At 46.3% G+C, this 16,536-nt stretch overlaps 4 protein-coding genes across 4 annotated transcripts; 2 read left to right on the top strand and 2 right to left on the bottom strand.

Moving 5' to 3' along the window:
• The first annotated feature begins 1 nt into the window (after position 1).
• Positions 2 to 1,411, top strand: F4822DRAFT_385543 (uncharacterized protein). Its single transcript, XM_051456641.1, has 3 exons — positions 2 to 309; positions 382 to 469; positions 535 to 1,411. The coding sequence occupies exons 1-3, from the start codon at positions 292 to 294 to the stop codon at positions 1,248 to 1,250; spliced, it is 822 nt and encodes a 273-aa protein (XP_051319484.1). The 5' UTR covers positions 2 to 291; the 3' UTR covers positions 1,251 to 1,411.
• An 11-nt stretch (positions 1,412 to 1,422) lies between these two features.
• Positions 1,423 to 4,455, top strand: F4822DRAFT_21863 (RabGAP/TBC). The gene is made up of 6 exons (XM_051453955.1): positions 1,423 to 1,823; positions 1,878 to 1,995; positions 2,046 to 2,207; positions 2,259 to 2,785; positions 2,858 to 3,000; positions 3,053 to 4,455. The coding sequence occupies exons 1-6, from the start codon at positions 1,801 to 1,803 to the stop codon at positions 4,255 to 4,257; spliced, it is 2,178 nt and encodes a 725-aa protein (XP_051319483.1). The 5' UTR covers positions 1,423 to 1,800; the 3' UTR covers positions 4,258 to 4,455.
• Positions 4,456 to 9,168, bottom strand: F4822DRAFT_439658 (Pkinase-domain-containing protein; the record flags this gene model as incomplete). The annotated part of the gene is made up of 3 exons (XM_051462660.1): positions 4,456 to 5,337; positions 5,400 to 8,551; positions 8,930 to 9,168. The coding sequence occupies 3 exons, from the start codon at positions 9,166 to 9,168 to the stop codon at positions 5,072 to 5,074; spliced, it is 3,657 nt and encodes a 1,218-aa protein (XP_051319482.1). The 3' UTR covers positions 4,456 to 5,071.
• A 2,037-nt stretch (positions 9,169 to 11,205) lies between these two features.
• On the bottom strand, positions 11,206 to 14,649 carry F4822DRAFT_21705 (HD-domain/PDEase-like protein). The gene is made up of 4 exons (XM_051453938.1): positions 14,283 to 14,649; positions 13,367 to 14,230; positions 12,707 to 13,305; positions 11,206 to 12,643 (listed from the first exon to the last, which is right to left on the bottom strand). The coding sequence occupies exons 1-4, from the start codon at positions 14,422 to 14,424 to the stop codon at positions 11,669 to 11,671; spliced, it is 2,580 nt and encodes an 859-aa protein (XP_051319481.1). The 5' UTR covers positions 14,425 to 14,649; the 3' UTR covers positions 11,206 to 11,668.
• Positions 14,650 to 16,536: the final 1,887 nt, after the last annotated feature.

Here is a 16,536-nt window from a genome sequence, read left to right as displayed (position 1 = left end):
CAATACATAATATGCATATCTACACCTAAATAAAACTCCACTGATATAAGTTCCTTCGATATACCCAGATATTATTCATGCAAATTCTCTACTAATATTACGTATGAACTGCTGATTATAGGGCTTAGAATGTATCCCTGTTAGCTTCGGAAACGGATCATACGTGTAGTCATGCGAGATCCCGTCTTCCCGGGACTTTATGTATAAGTAAGACAATAAGGAAGTCTGCAACTACATAAAAACGCCACATGCATAACTATACGATTCCAATCCGTCGATGAATGAGGGGCAATGCCTACCCTGAAAGAAGTACGTTAACATGAATCCTCCTTCTTTAATGGAATGTCGAGGTCGGATCACTAACATAAAATGAGACCCTAGGCACACGGTCCTGAGGAAGATTGGTCAGGTTTAAGAGATGCCAAAGCGAGACGCAAGTTGCAGAATCGGTTGAATGTTCGTGCTCATCGTAAGTAACCCGTCTAGCACAATCTGCTAGTTTTTATCTTAGCATTTATCCCAAATGTTGGATAGGGCGACGAAAAGCGTTACTCGAAGGTACAAGTGCTTGTACAGCGACCAGCGCCACAGAATACAACCAGCTGGTTTTAAGTCCGAGGGCCTCCAGCCGGGATCACGGCGAATTCGAAACTCAAGATCAGACTAATTACTGGGTGGCTAAATTTTCTAAGTTGCGGCTGCTGGACACAGATTCTATCTCGCTCGAGAACCAGGCCTCTTTATTCCCATTATCGTTAGATCACTTGATACCGTTGGTACAATACAACTTCGTTCGGGGTGTTTTGACAAATATGGCGATCTTGGGCCTTCAGGATGTATTCCCCCCAGAATGTGCTCGGGTATGGGTTAACATGCCGCTCTTCCCAGCGCCATCCACCATCCCTGAGTCTCTTCAATCCACGGAATTACAGCGGAACACACCTCATGAACCGTGGATAGATCTTATACCCGATAAACAGATGCGCGACAATACTATTCTTGCTATGGGTTCGTTTGCACGCGAGGATGTCGAGGAAGATGTAGCGGCCACCATGTTCGGAAAGGTGAAATTGCTTGAGATGAGCGGATTGATAGCCTGGAATGAACCATGGAGAACAGAGGGCTGGGAATTGACGGAAGGGTTTATACAAAAGTGGCCGTTCCTTGTGAAAGGTTGCCGAGACATGCTTGAGTCTACTAATCGGTGGCGGGCATTACGAGATGAAGATCCCCTGGTTATCGAACTGTGAGGATTAGGTACTCAGGTGTACACCACAATAGCCTGTGATCAGACATATGAACCCCCACTCAAGGTATGTACTATATTTATATATATGTGTATAAATACGTTGATTTAATCTATGTAATTAGAATATAGATAGCATAAAGAGATTCCCATTTCAATGCCCAGGAGACAGTTACAATATGTCATGATTACATGCAGTCAAAGTCGCTAATCTAGATATTTATAGTGGACCTAGGTACTAGAGCGTAGGTCTTTGCGTACAGTACCTAGGTACGTTAGCGTTGACAACTATGTACCTTATGTAGGTAGTCAGCTCTAGCACTGCGGGGTGTGGGACGGTACCGCTTACTTAATCACATTTTATACAGTACCTAGGTTGTCAGCTGGCAGCCAGCCTTTCCAACTACAGTCAAGCCTCTTCACCCACACTAATACCTTCCTCCCTTTCTCTCAGGTTAACATCTTTTACATTTATACATCAAGGGGCATGCATAATAAAGATTCCACTTCACTTATAGTCCCATGCCTTATATAGGCAAACGATAACGGTGAGAATGCGATCTTTGGCTGATTCAACGTAAGTTCAATGCTTCATATACTTGTTCGTGTTCATCCTAACGTCTTTATGTAGCACACGATGGCAAGAAACACTCAAGTACAGTGCGAGCCTCGCAGATTTACAACAGGCCATCAAGAACAAGGGCCCCAATAGCCCCTGTATCTCGGGATGCAGATCAATTTGCTGGAAGGTCAGTTGCTGTCTCATCGGTGTACTAAGCTAGACTCACCTGTGATCTAGGCCTTCCTACTGAACCGGACCGCCGATACTACGAACTTATCCTCTATTCTATCAGAGTCGCGGAATACATACGCTTCTCTCAAGGATCAGCTATTGAAATATGTCAAGCATCCGGAGCATCTCCTAGCTGAATCTGTCGATCCCTTAGCAGACGATGCTGATGTAAGATCACCCCTGATATCTTTTTCTGGTATAAATATTAACCCAAACTAGTCTCCCTGGAATACACTTCGAAATGATAATGTACTCAGAGCCGAGATACTCCAGGATGTCCAACGTCTTCCCGATGAGCCTTTCTATCATCAAGACCATATCCAGACGCTTGTTCTAGACGTTCTTTTCATATATTGCAAACTTAATCCAAGCATAGGCGGATATCGCCAGGGAATGCATGAATTATTAGCACCTGTTGTCTATGTTGTAGAACAAGATGCCATAGACCCGGGCCATGTCTCTTCAGATACACCGGCGGATCCGGTGATGGCGGATATGTTAAACGCCTCGTTCATCGAGCATGACGCTTTTATCCTCTTCTCCAAAGTTATGGATCACGCCAAGTCCTTCTACGAAGTGGTCGAGACCGCAGCAAACACGCCTCTAACGACTTTCGGCCAACCCTCTCCAATATCTTCGATTGTCGAACGAAGCCAGTATATACATGAAGTTTGTCTATTCAAAGTAGACCCCGAACTTTCAACACATCTCAAGAACATTGAAATTTTACCACAGGTTTTCTTAATGTAAGTTTACCCCCCATTTCGTAAAATAAAAAATAAAATAAAAACATCTTACTAATATCGCAATTATCGCAGTCGCTGGATCCGTCTTTTATTTAGTCGCGAATTTCCATTTGACCAGATGCTCGTACTTTGGGATACCCTATTCTCTATAGATCCATCTTTTAAATTAATAGACCTGGTTTGTACCGCGATGTTGATTAGAATTCGCTGGAACCGTAGGTACCATAAATTCCCATTGTATACTGGCTTCCCTCTAACGCGCTTTAGTCCTTAATGCCGACTACACCGTCGCGTTACAATTACTACTCAAATATCCACCCCCACAAGCGCAATATGGACCACATACATTCATCGACGATGCGGTTTATCTAAGAGACCATTTAAACCCTACAGGAGGGTCTACATTAATAACCAAGTATACGGGGAAATCACCTTCATTGTCATGGACTGATTCTGGAGCATCCACGCCAAGAACGTCGACTTCGAATGTACGACGGAAATTTGGTGGCGCTCGGTCGCCGCTATCCCCTTCGCGCTTCAAACCCCCACAAGTAGGTATGGAAGCGTTATTTCAAGGGGCAGCTAAGGGTGTCCTTGAAAGAGGGGAGAAGCTCGGTATCAACCAAGCAGTACGTGATGCTATGGTGGAGATACGCCGTAACGTCCAAGAAGCCAAGAGCTCCATGAAGGCGAGTAGAGATCTCTTCGCTGAACCGGGCCCGAATAATATGGCGATACGAGCACTTGCAGTCATGGACCGAAGGAATAGAAGACTGGCGACATTGCTAGACGAGCCCCTCTCTACGCTAAAGAATCTCTCAGATTCGGACCTAGAAGACAAACAAAAGTGCCAAGATGCTCTTCAGGTTGCTGTTGCGAAGATACAGTTCATTAAGGTCTACTTGGAAGACTCTACAATAGCCCTCCCGGATGAAGAGGAGCCGGTGTCGTCAATTTCATCATCGGGAACTCCGGTTGGTGGTGATGGAAAAGTTGATCCTGGACATTTAAGCGATGCCGTCGCGGCGATGGCTATTAATACGCCCGCAGCAGTGGCCCGCACCCAAAATGATGAGAACACAAAACCATTAACTGATCTAGACCCAGATAAAATGGACACCGACGACCCGCTAGGCTCCGGAACGTCAGCAACACCAGTCGAGAAGAAATTAGGGCGCCCACAAGCACCCATACCCACGAGATCAACCATCGCGCAATCATCGTTTTCCTGGATGCTCGAACCCGACGCCCCATCCTCATCTTCATCTTCCCCATCCCAACAACCACCCATTTTCCCCTCTCAGCTACCATCTTCATCGACCAGTAACCTCCATCGCAAAAGACCATCCGCTAACGCCAACCGCGAGCGCACGGCCTTCCTTTTCGGCGAGGTATCAGCAGATGAAGGAGGTCAAGGCGTTCGGTCTGAGGACATTTTTGGTTTGGAAGAAATTCGGAAGACGAAGGATTGATTAATGCCTCTCATAGTATGGAGTCCATGGTTGCTTGCGATCGGCATTTGTTATATGTAATATGATTTATGTAGTTATGTTGTTATACGAGTATGAACATATTTCTCTATGCATCTAAACTCATGCCATCTCTAGTGCGAGAGCATAATAATTAAGAGTACCTACCTCACACCTAGGTATTTATCTCATTCCATGGCGAGGAGCTATCATATCACAATCTTCATTGGTATTCCTTCATTTTATATCGCAGGTGTGATCTTATTTAAACTTCATACATCTATCCTTGCTCCCAATCAAAACGCTCATTCAACAACCGAACCAAACAAGAAAACAGTGTTGCTATCACCAAACCCATTATGCATGCTATTGTTTCATTTTCATGTTCATTTTTGTTATCATCGTAAACCTATTGAACTCCGCGCCATATGTGTATATGCTAATTCTCCATTTCCATTTCCACTGAGATGGATTTGAGTTGCCCTTTCTAACAAAGAAAAATAAAAAAAAGGGGAAGAAAAATATATAAAGAGGAAACCCGTAGAGAAAGCTAAAAGCCGGCACTGTTTCCGCTCGCTTTGCTTTCTATTTGTTATATCCTCGTTACTACTTCGTTTCATCCCTTTCCTACTACTCCCTAGGTATAATTCTTGAGAGAGTTGGGTATCATGCAGTAAATTTCTCTTCATTCCCCAATTCATGCCCTATTCTCCAGTGCAGTCTAGCCTGTAAACCAACCGAGTCGTACAAACCCCGCCCATATCTTCTCCTAGACCTCATTGAATAATTCGTTTACCTTCATCACCACCACCAATTCCTACTCCGTCTGGCACCAAGGGTGCTGGAGCACTTGCTCAATGTCGTATCGTTGTGAGACGTCGCGATTGAGCATGCACCGAATAAGGTTAATGCTCTCATCGCTGATAATATACGGTACTCGTAAATCGCGGTCCATAATCTCGTCAATGCTGTAGAATGGATTCTCCTTGTAGATAATGGTGTATAAGAGGATTCCCAAAGCCCAAACGTCTTGTTCTTTCCCACCATAAGGCTTTCCGGCTAATACCTCAGGTGCCGCATAATCTGTTGCGAGGTGTTAGATTCATATAAATGCAAACAGAAAAGCTGTCAGCTCTCTAACTTACCAATAGTGCCCACGAAAACGTCGAAAGGCCCGCTCTTAATATATGCTGCGCTTCCAAAGTCGATTAGCTTAATATTTCCTTCGCCGTCCAAGATAACATTTTCATCTTTGATATCACGATGAACGACTTTCGCCTTGGTATGGAGGTGATGTATCGCCCTGGCTACCTGGACGAACATGCTTCGACATTCATCTTCCTCCATGTTAGTGCGGAGTTCGATATAATCGAAGAGATCCATCCCAGGATATCCGTGAGGCGCCATTTCGATGTAATAGTTTGTCTCATCCTCGAAGAAATCTTCCATTTCTACGATGTTAGGATGCTTAAAACCATCTCGGCGAAGGTAATCTAACACATGTATCTCAAGAGGTACCGTACCAAGTCGCCGGTCTCTAGTCCAAGTATCGACAAGAATTCGCCGTTTAGTCACGTACTTTAGAACGGTTTTCTTGCCGCCGTTGTACTTGTATCGCGCCAGCTTAACTTGACCATATGCACCTTGACCCATATCTTCTAGTATGACAAAATCATCAATTGTCTTTTTCCTAGCCGGAGGCTCGGTTTGGGATGGCGATGAATTTGTTGGCTTTTCTGAGTTCCTCGTTGCCCCAGTCAGCTTTGCAGCCGCATTCATTGCAACAACTTTGAGCTGTTGTGAGATTGCCGACGCTGTAGAAGTAGGTTTGGATTTCGTCTCCTCTGAATCTGAGCTCATATCCTGTGGCGTATGTGCTGGCGTCTGACCAGGTGACGGCTGATGTAAGGGGGATGTAACTCCTGACGGTAGTGGGGACTTAATGTTAGTGGCAACGACCGTTTTGATGTTAGAGGCATGCAAATGCCGAGAGTAAGTAATCCATAACGCATAGACAACCTCTGATTCAACCGGCACGAGTATACCTTCGCTGGTTTGAGATTCGTCATCGCTTGTACTCGAATCATTGCCAGAATGCTTTTCACTCTTAACTACTCTCATTTGAACATCGATTTTGAGTTCAGTGCCATCACGATGTTTTGCTGGAAGCCCGTCGGGGCTTAGGAAGAACGCAGTGGCATCTGGCTTGCCATCATGTAAGGCTAACAAAGCGGACGCCTTTCTAAAGCTATGCTCAGGTACAACAATACCATCGTGAAACTGGATCCCATCGTGGTCAACTAATATCTCAAGGACCTTGTCAAAGTCTGGAATGAGATTATTGATCGACTGTCCCTCTGGTTTCTCATAACCAAACAGGGCCCCACAGAATGCGGAGTTTGAGCTCTTGATCTTCAGCGATTCTGGGGAGACTACAATTATGCCGGCAATATGAGGGAAGCTCGAGACACGAAGCTCGGTTTGACCTCTTGTTTGCGAAACCATAGAAGGTATGTTAACTTTCTCGCCGTTTCGGCAAGTGAAATACCTTCGTTTCGCGATTTGAGCGTAATCGATAGCGCCGAATCTAGGATCGATCCCTTGGCGAGGTATACGAGGGATAAGCTTGCCGACGTCCATACCCGGTTGTAGGTTCTCTTCTCCCCATATCGGCCCCGTGTCTCCAGAAATCTTAGTGACGATTCCATCGTCATCAAGCCTCACTAGTGCTACATCCTCGTGAATTTCTTCGAGGACCCAAATCAGGCCTACTCTCTTTTCCTTAACCCAGAGACTTGCAGAGCCTGTCGCACCATTGCGCTTCTGTATTGGGACAACGTCACCGCATAGCAATACCCCTCTTGATTTAGAGGTACGATGGTTCGAGCCTCGAGACTTTGATGGCGTCGTGTCTCCACTATGAACAGTCTGCGCACGCCGAGCGGCGGAGGCTTTCGCTGCTGCCGGAGCTTTCGGTGGCTGTAACCTCGAGTTAGGTTTGCTTAATAAATGAGCCGTTATACCGCCACGTCCCCCTAGTAGCGAGGAGCCAACTGAAGAGGATGGCGATTGGGGTGCAGTTTCTGTAGGCATCTTGCTCACGTCTTCGGGACCAGCACCAAGGAGCTTGTTCTCTAGCCAAGCTCGTCTCTCTTCCTGTACAACTTCTAAAATGCCCATCTTTCGAACTTCGGCTTTGGTTACACCAAAGACAAGACATGCTAAGTCGTTTGCAGCTAATATCGTCCATGGTGGTTTGGCTTCGGTCGTGAATATAGCTTGCGCTGCGGGAACCCACCGCGTCGCATGGCCGTGTACTGCCGGCCCCAGTGCCCCTGGAGCATTGAGGGATGAACCAACTGCAAGTGGTGGCAGTATTGGAGATATCAACGCTTCAGGATATCCTTCGGATGAACTGGCAAGGAAAGGCTGTGCCATCGTATCTACAAGTTTTTGTTGCATTTCGGCCGACACTACGTCTGTGTACGTCCTCCGTAAACTCGGGCGCCTGGACATTGGAGGTGACGTTTTGGCTGTAGTCCCGCTTTCGTTGGTGGGCGTTCTTGAGGAATTCTCAGAATCTGTTTTATCTTGCAAAGTGCCCAATTCTTTAGATGTTGGCTTATCCTCTTCCTCCCTGATAGGTGAGGTGGTAGTCTCGGGAGATGCATCTACGCTAGGTCCTCGAATAGTCGTCGGCGATACAAGAGGGGTTACGAAGGACTCGGGACTATTCGTCCTCGGTATGAAGTCACTCTCGAACACATTCTCGTGGTAGATGCTGGCAGGCCCGCTTAGAGGGGCCCGGGCGACACTATGGTCAGTATTTGGCAAATTGCCCGCTCCAACTAGATGCGCCCTAGCAAGGAGGTCAAGCATATGTTGTGTCTCGAGGTCACCGGACACTCTGGCCTGAGCACTGGCTATTGCGGCGTTCGACGAGGTGGCCCATGCCATGCGATCTTTCATAAACTCTATGGAACGTTTCAACACATTTTGCCGATTATGTATGAACTCTTCAGACTGGTGGGCGAAGGAGAAAGAATGTAAGGACTCGGAAGGAAAACGGGTTAAGTCTTCGGAGAAGTTGGGCGAGGACGGGCCGGGGGTTAACGGGGTTTGCTGTCCCGAGGGCAGCATCATGGTCATAGAGGTGGAACGTGTTATACCGGCAGACGGACTTCGCGAGGAGACGGCGGTTGAAGACAAGGTAGGAGTACGCGGAGGAGGGTGCTGACGAATGCGCCGTAAACCGGATATGCCCAGTCCATGGTCATGTTCGGTGATAATAGGAGATCTGTTGTTTTGGAACAACCATGATATTAGTTACTATTGACTTGATCTGAGCTGGTATTATTTAAACTTGTGGGTTTTTGTTGTCTCAATAATGGTATTTTTTCTCTCTCTCTTCTCCTCTTTCCCTCTTCCTTTTCCTTGCTTTTTTTCTTTTCTTTTTTTGTCTTGTCTGACTGATGACCGTTTCGGTGTACGTAGATATATATGTAAATAATGAGGCGGCTGAGCACAAAATGCATGTGATGCTGGTGAAGGTGGTATACGTATATAAAGATAAAGATAATCATCCATCCTTTTCCGTGGAACCCGTGTGCCTATTCTTGGGGCATTGGAGGCCCATGAGGCGTTGTAAGGCATTGCGCCAAAAAGAGGGACGTACCTTGTGATTTGGTCAGACTCTGCCACACCCGAGCCAGCATCGAAAGAAAACCTCAACCTCGTCCTCTCGGGTACTTCAGCCACAACAGCAAGATTGCCGGTGCTACGGTTCTTTGGAATTCGGAGTGGAGCGGCAAGCTTGGTGCTCCTCGTGGAGCCGCGGCCGCGTTGGGGTTCAGAGTCTCCATCTTGTTGAATATTTTCGGCGCCTTGTTGGTGGGCGGCAGGATCAGTGGCCATTGGCATGAATATTGATACGTCGTTTCAACCTCGAAACTCACCGCTGTCCTCGTTTCCACCATGAATACCTTGTTTCATAATTGACGGATAGCGATCAAAGTTGTTGTGCAACGGCCCGCGCGCGCAATAAGATGTCTAAATTGGAAAAAAATAAAGTATGAGTGAGGAACAAAAAAAAAATTGAAGAAAGGAAGAGGAATATGGGGATAACGTCGCAAATGGTTGGGTAGAACCAATGTACGGGTGGTATGGATGGGTATTGAATGGATAGATGCAGTGTATGTATGTAGGGTGTCACACACGCACAGGGGAGGAGGGAGAGTAAGGTACCTAGAAAACATACAATTTGCCTACCTAGGTAGGTACTTGTACACGATAGGTATCTTAAAAAGTTGTTGTAAGCAGGACAGACAGAACAACGGAGTGGCGACGCGGGGTTATCTATCCAGTTAATCAAATCATCAAGCAATCAAGACAAGCTTGATTGGAATTGGGGGAAGAGGGGGGGGCGGAAAGTAAAAAGGGAAATTAGTTTAAGAGGTTGAAAAAAAAGTTGAATAGCCTTTCACTTCTCTTCTCTCTCCTAAAATTGTTCGCTAGAACTCCGTGAACTCCCTGCCTAAAGGTACCTGTATAATTGTACCTTACCTGCAGGTGGTTGCTTGGGTGGAAAGGTGCTGGGCTGTCGGCTACTAGGTTGGATTTTTTAAGTTGGATGGGTGCAGCAGGTGGTGGGGGTCTAAGTTCCGCTTGCCGTCTATCGCTTTCCAACAGCTACAGGACCCACGTTCAGTTCGGTGTCACGGTACTGGTCAACAGTTGAAAGCTGGGGAACCCTTGACCAGCTACTGATAGGTTGCGTCAACATATTTATTATCTTCCACTTAGGTACCGACTGACTAAAAAATCATTTCTTAAAGGCACAAATATGGGAGGACCCTTTGGAGTTACTAAATTAACTTATGGGTATTTTAACAACGAAAAATGCGAAATGTTTACCTTAATTGAGTACCGAATGTTTGTAAGCCCATAAATATTTTATAGTAGGTTGAAAGTATTCATGGATTTACGTAGTTGTGATAGGTAATAAGTACCTAGTTTTGGGGTCACACAACCAGATGTATGGCCTGAACTCTCAGGATTTTAGGTAGGACAAACTCTCCAAATTCAATGCGGGTTGCCGCCTATCACGAACTTTCATTTGCCTAAGTTTTAGCTGTTTCATTTTCCTTCTTTTTTCTCACGAACACCTTCATCGTAACCCTCATCTTAACTATTTCAAAGCCTCGTTATGAACTATTTCCGAACCTTCAACAAATTTCATTTCCCTCATATACCCTCACTCTTCGTATCAAAACATTGCCGAAAAGTTCGAAGTTCTCAATCTAGAATAGACCGACGCCTATGATGTCAGCCAGCAGGGACGCACACCCACTAGCTTCTGGTAGCCTACATCCTCCCTTTGCTCCACCACACCCTGTAAGTCTCATCCCGTAGAACCAACCCGCGCCTCTGGCGGTTACGAGACGGCAGCAACCCTGGTGATAACATGCAACAAAAATGACGCTATTCATGTACACAATCGTCAATGCCGCGCCGCTCGTGGCTGCAAAGGATGCAGTTCAAAACTAAGAGCCGGATAGCTGCATATAACCATCTGTACGTTTCTAGATATAGATCATCTCAGAAGATATCTATAGGTAATCCATCTACTATTGTATGCTAGACTGACAGATTAGTACTATCATCCAAATCGCACGTTGAGGTTTGGGTCGAGTCTTCTTTTTACTTCTTTAACTTGTTTTTCCTTTTCTCCCTCTTTACCACCTACATATCTACTTTTACACATAGTATACTACGGCTCTATAACAACCAAATATGTGATAACTAGGAGGACTGTTCCATTTCATGCATCGGATGAAAAGAGGTGTCGTCGAGAATTACCTCGAGCATCCGCCTCGTATTTATTTCCAAGAGCCTCCTTAAGCCGTTAAGGCGCCTCTCATCAAATACCTATATAGTTGTCACCCAAGAACGTAAACTCCGCCGTTTGACCTATCCTACGCGCACGCTTTCTCCCCTGTTTGGAGGCTGCATGCCCTAATCCCACACCAGACCGTTTTCCCAAACGCCATGCATGCATCTTTGGTGATATGATTCCGCGGCCTTCTTGGTTTCCTTCCCTATTAGGTTATCCCATTCTCCAGCCACTCCTTTGAAACTTTTGGTAATCCATCAGAACTTTAAACATCACTTCCTTCTCATGCCTCACTAGTATACAGTATATACGTGTGACGAACGGGTACTAACGTTTGTGTATGAGCGCCTCGAGCAACGTGTTTGATGGTTGCAATTTCGGCTCTAGCATGTGCAAGCTTTTGGTTGACTATATGCGTAAAGTCATAAGCGCGTGCTGGTGCTTCTAAATCGTTTGACTTGTATAGTCATGTTGTACCATGCCTCGTATCGTCTTGATTGTTGACTTGTTTTATTGAATGATTTAGGAGCCGCCGGATGATGGCGAACTGGCGCCCTTGTTCCTTCGGAAGAAGGTTGAGACGTTCATTCTAAACCGGCTAGGCTTCTTCTTAAGTGGGATATCCGGTTTAAGGGTAGTCCCGTTGGAATCCTCTTCGGAATGACCCGAATCAAAGCTCGTCATTGGTGCTGGCACGCGGCAATTCGTGACGGACTCGGGCCCCGTGACTATCGCCACGGGAACACTACATGGGCGTTCGAGAGATTCTTGGCTGACGATGCTAGTACCTTGAGTACTCGGCGATAGAGGCATCTTGCCTGTAGTAGCACTAGTGGCCTGTGACTGCCAATCTCCTGGCGGTACTGAATTGCTTCCATCCGTTGTTTCGCTACAACGCTGTTTCCCATTATGACCAACCACTCGGTTCTCCGTTTCATTCATGTTGAATGGATCACTCGCCGCGAATTCCGAGACACTATCGAAGCCCATAGATATTCCATTTATCTCTTTATATTCTCCCGGAATGCTGGGGATGTGATATGGCTGATCGGGCGGCGATGAACCGGATTGCTTTAATTGCGCATGATTCGGGGCCAAATCACATTTTGTCGGGTCTACCGGGAAGTTTCCAACATCGTCTGGTTGAATAGCTAAGCTTAGGGAACGAGGTGAGAGTACGCCTTCCGTCAACCGTTTCCTTCGGTCTTCCTCCATCTCTGGAATTGCATCCAAAGTTCTTTCGAAAAGCGCCTTATTGATCTCGAGCTCGGCGACGGTATACCGCATCCCGGGAAGAATGTCGGCAACTCCTTGAAATAAAGGGATGGCGAACATATTCATGAATCCCAACTGAGCCCGAGCTAGTGACAGAAAGTCCTTCTTTGGCGGAGCGATAAGAGAAGATTGAATGCCGATGTCATTCTCCATTGTAGCCTGCCTCGAAAATTCATCACAAAGGATATACATCCATTGAAGAGCCGCTTCGTATTTTCGTGCCTGTTGTTTTCATTAGTCTATCTTACTGATTTGAGTTGAACACTGGGTAATTGTGCCACATACAACATTACTGATATCAGCACATTTGATTAGTAAAGAGCACAGAAATGCAGTTTGCTCTTCAATCATACGCCCATTCCAGCCGTCAACTGAGCCATCTTTATCGTTCAACTTCTCTTGAAGGTCGCCGAGTTTCTTCATATAATCGAAGTGAAGGCCCATATCTGTCGCTAGAATCGAACTAATCATAAGAGTACGCATCTTTTTATCCTCGAAGACCTTAGGCCAATGCCTTCGAAGTATTTGTGAATAGGCGGCACAGTGGAAGGATTCAAGTACAGATCGGTCGTTATATAGTTGCGCTAATGGCGCGTTAAGTACAACCAGGAATCCATTATTCACGCCGGGATGGCCAACATCATGACCTATCGCCCCTATGAGGAGGGTTAATGCTTCGAAAGGCTTAAGTAGAGTTGCGAGTGGAGATTTCTCCGTAGACGTCGCGGAAGACCCGGGTGTGTAAGGATATGGTGGCAAGGCGCCTATTTGAACGAGAAAATTAAAAGTTGCCTGGAGGACATCGACAGCATGACGAAAATTATGATAAGGTACGAAGGTATTATAAGCTGCCCGTGTTGCAACAAGAAAGGTTGTGAGCTGATCTAAATTTGAAAGTCATGTTAGTCAAGGCAGGGTAGTAGGTGATAAGCTAGATTCATTTACCAGTTGATATTCGCCAATGTTCTAGTTCCGGCATGGTTAAAGCGTGCTTAAACATGAGGACGGCTGCGATAAGGAGAGAATCGTCATGAAAATCGTGGGCACAGAAGTGCCACTTGCCTACGGCATCTGCAATTTCCGCTCGTATCTCAGACGGGACGTTGATTTTTACACTCCCGATACGGTCTTCAGTTTCGGCACCAGATTGGCAGATCCCCTTCATCAACCCAGATACCATGGCCTCTCTAAGGTATGAGTATGGCTTATCCTCATGCACGCCCACCCATGATCGCTTACGGCCTCTTCGAACCTCTAGCGCTGCTTGCTGTTCCCTAGCAGCCTCTTTGTGGGCCCGATACGCATGGACTTCGAGCGTTGTTAGGGTTTTGATATGTAATGGACTAGCCATTACATCCACAGCACCAGAATCCAAGCATTTCCTTAGCAGGGCACGATTGGTTAAAGATTTGCTGGTCGTATCCGGCATTTGTGAGAGGTAATTGGCATAATCGGCTTGAATTGGGTCGTCGTTCGCGCCATCGTTCGCGGGCGGGCTACGCAGCAAGGGGAAACTGATGATGGGAATAGGTACAACTAATCTCGAAAGGCTCCTTAAGTGAGTTTCGTAGACAATTCGTTCGAGTAATTTCAATCCATAGAGTTCTCCCTCTAAATAACCGTCTTTCTGGTCGTTCCGCGAAACATCGGAGCAAGGTGAGTGATCCCGTTCGGGTGATAGCGAGTTTAATACTTGTTCATCGTGCGGTGTGTCGATTAATACAAGAGTCGGTTTGAGCCCTACCATGGAGGTATCATGAAGGTGAAATAATTTAGCAATGCATGCAGCACCGCTCGTGCACACGTGGACTAGGACAAATATTAGTTACCGCCCTTAGAGTCGAATTTACCCAGTACTAACCATCGCCAAAAGCGTCTAGCAAGAGCCCCAAATTATCTCGAAGCTCGCCAGACTCCGGAAGCTCCGTGCTCTCAGACCCAAGTGATCGGTCTTCGAACACGTTACGATCAACGTAGATCACATTACATGTTGCACTATCCATCACGACGGGTTATGGCATCCAGTCTGGCGACCGGAGCACTTCCGCCGAGGTAGTATGTCGTCGCAACTGAGATTGACTGCAATAGCGAGCAATTATATGAAAAGAAGCAGTCAATTGAGCCGCAAATAATAGTTAAACAGTGTCTTAGCTCGCGGCCGTTCTAGTATATCGTATGTGCGACGGCAAGAATGATGATTGACGAGCAGAGGTCGCACTGAAGACTCGGGGGGTGCCTCGACAGGCTAGTTACTCAAATTAGGTCACACTTTAAGGACAACCATCCAAAGAATCCGGAAGGCGAAAGAGCGCATGCGACCAAGGAATTGCGCTGTAGTTATTGGCTACGCAGCGTCGAAGGAAGACGTCGAGAAGCGATGAAACGGATTAGTAACATGGGACTCGGGACAAGCGAAGACGCACATAAGCGTGCGAATAGTCGAAGGTGTATGGATGGGATGGGAAACTGGAAAAGGTTGGTCGCGCCTCACACTGACTGTGAGTTTCTGGAAGGGAACGACGTTACACTCGAAAGGGAAAGACAATGTGTTTCGTAACGTCTGCGACTGCGACCAACTGGCCTCTCAGGTTGCCTTATGGTGGATTTGTTCTGGTTTCTGTGCGTCGTGGAGAAGGGTTTGCCGTGGTGATCGGGTCAAGATAACTCGTCGTCGACTTGGTCCTAATTTTCGATACTAGGTACACACACTCTAGACTGATAATGAAGGCTGGAACCTAGGCAACACAAGGGCTACCGATGAATGGACGAAATGGTGTTAAGGAGTACTGTACAGTCAGACCGAAGGTGACGTTTCGGCCAAAATGAAATAAAATAAAAGCAGGGGCGGGACGGCAAGTATTTGGAAGTAATCGAATGTTACAAAACGATGGCCAGGAAGACCGAGTAGTGGGAATAGAGAGAAGAAAAAAAAAAAGGGTGTAGAGACTAAAATCTCCCAAAATGGATTGTACAATAGGAGGGAGAAAAAGAAGGGGAACAGGCGAAGTTTGCGATTAATCGGGTGTCATTTTTAGTGCGACGGCAGTGAAAAGGTGCTTGCTTGGAATTCGAGGCCCACCTCCTACATCTGAGCATCTGAGTACATCTGTTGTACCGTAGTATTTATGGAGGTACATGTATTAAAGTTAAAGAATCCCAGTAGGAGGATCGTAGGCGTAATGGAACGGGTCCCGTCAGGGTGGTTGGTAAGTACCTAAACCTGGGTAGTATGTATCTTAAGTATATGGGGGTGGTAGGTTTAATGTTGCAGCAACCCAATCTTGTGTAAGTCTCTTGTGCGCTCATAGGAATTACAATGTCGTTTTTTTACCACGGAGAAGGAACATAACATGGATGTAGGAGGGGGGAATTTAATGTAGGCCGTAGGGTTAAGACTAGACGTTATGATGTGCCTATAGAAATAAGAGATAAAGATAACGAAATAGCTTATAGGCTCAATGATGATGTATGTATGTATATGGAAAATGCCGTCGTAGTTGTGATTATGGTTGGTTTCAAGATATTGGTCGCATCTGCATCAAAGTCTTGGGTCGAAAATGCGCTTTTGGAGACGCGACCGAGTTGGGGGCCGTCAATCATTGCCATCGTGTGCGGATTGACATGCCACTTGCATCTCATCAATTTCGAGCAAGAACAGCCCTGGCCCGCCAGCCCGCCTGGGAAAAGTTCGCACGTACGATACGTGCCAGGGAAGACACGCTACTTAGGTACGCGGAGCCATGGTACAGACGGTACAGATAGCGCTCGTTGGTAGCTGTAAGTGTACAAGTCCCGTCGTACCCCTCTTACCATGATAGGTACCTTCCCGACCCAGATTGAGTTTTTACTGTAGATATGGTACGTATTGGTTGCTTGACCCCCCATCGACCTGCCCTCTTCAGAGTTCTGTACATAAAAAGTTGTAGGCACGCCCGTATATCCCGTACTAGTGGTACACGTATTTGTACATGTATATCCATCCGATAGATGTAGGCGCGCGCTGCTTTTTATTACCTTACCTTATAAGCCTAGGATAAGGTACACTATACGGGTAGTAGATTGTTCTCTGGTCCGTGCGGCTGATGGTTAAAGTAATTGGTAAATTTGGAGCTTTC

The sequence above is a fragment of the Hypoxylon trugodes genome (assembly GCF_022578975.1).
Source record: "Hypoxylon trugodes strain CBS 135444 unplaced genomic scaffold F4822scaffold_1, whole genome shotgun sequence".
Taxonomy (NCBI): Eukaryota; Fungi; Ascomycota; class Sordariomycetes; order Xylariales; family Hypoxylaceae; genus Hypoxylon; species Hypoxylon trugodes.
Note: the sequence above shows the minus strand (reverse complement) of the source record. Positions and strands in the feature narration are given on the sequence as shown.

Bases quoted from the DNA above. Each gene is read 5' to 3' on its own strand.
- F4822DRAFT_385543 (XM_051456641.1), top strand. The intron at 470-534 runs GTAAGTAACCCG...AATGTTGGATAG, and splicing joins GTTGAATGTTCGTGCTCATC to GGCGACGAAAAGCGTTACTC.
- F4822DRAFT_21863 (XM_051453955.1), top strand. From the start codon at position 1,801: ATGCGATCTTTGGCTGATTCAAC. The intron at 2,208-2,258 runs GTAAGATCACCC...AACCCAAACTAG, and splicing joins CCTTAGCAGACGATGCTGAT to TCTCCCTGGAATACACTTCG. The intron at 2,786-2,857 runs GTAAGTTTACCC...CAATTATCGCAG, and splicing joins TTACCACAGGTTTTCTTAAT to TCGCTGGATCCGTCTTTTAT.
- F4822DRAFT_21705 (XM_051453938.1), bottom strand. From the start codon at position 14,424: ATGGATAGTGCAACATGTAATGTGATCTACGTTGATCGTAACGTGTTC. The intron at 14,231-14,282 runs GTTAGTACTGGG...TATTTGTCCTAG, and splicing joins GCTAGACGCTTTTGGCGATG to TCCACGTGTGCACGAGCGGT. The intron at 12,644-12,706 runs GTATGTGGCACA...TGAAAACAACAG, and splicing joins GTGCTGATATCAGTAATGTT to GCACGAAAATACGAAGCGGC.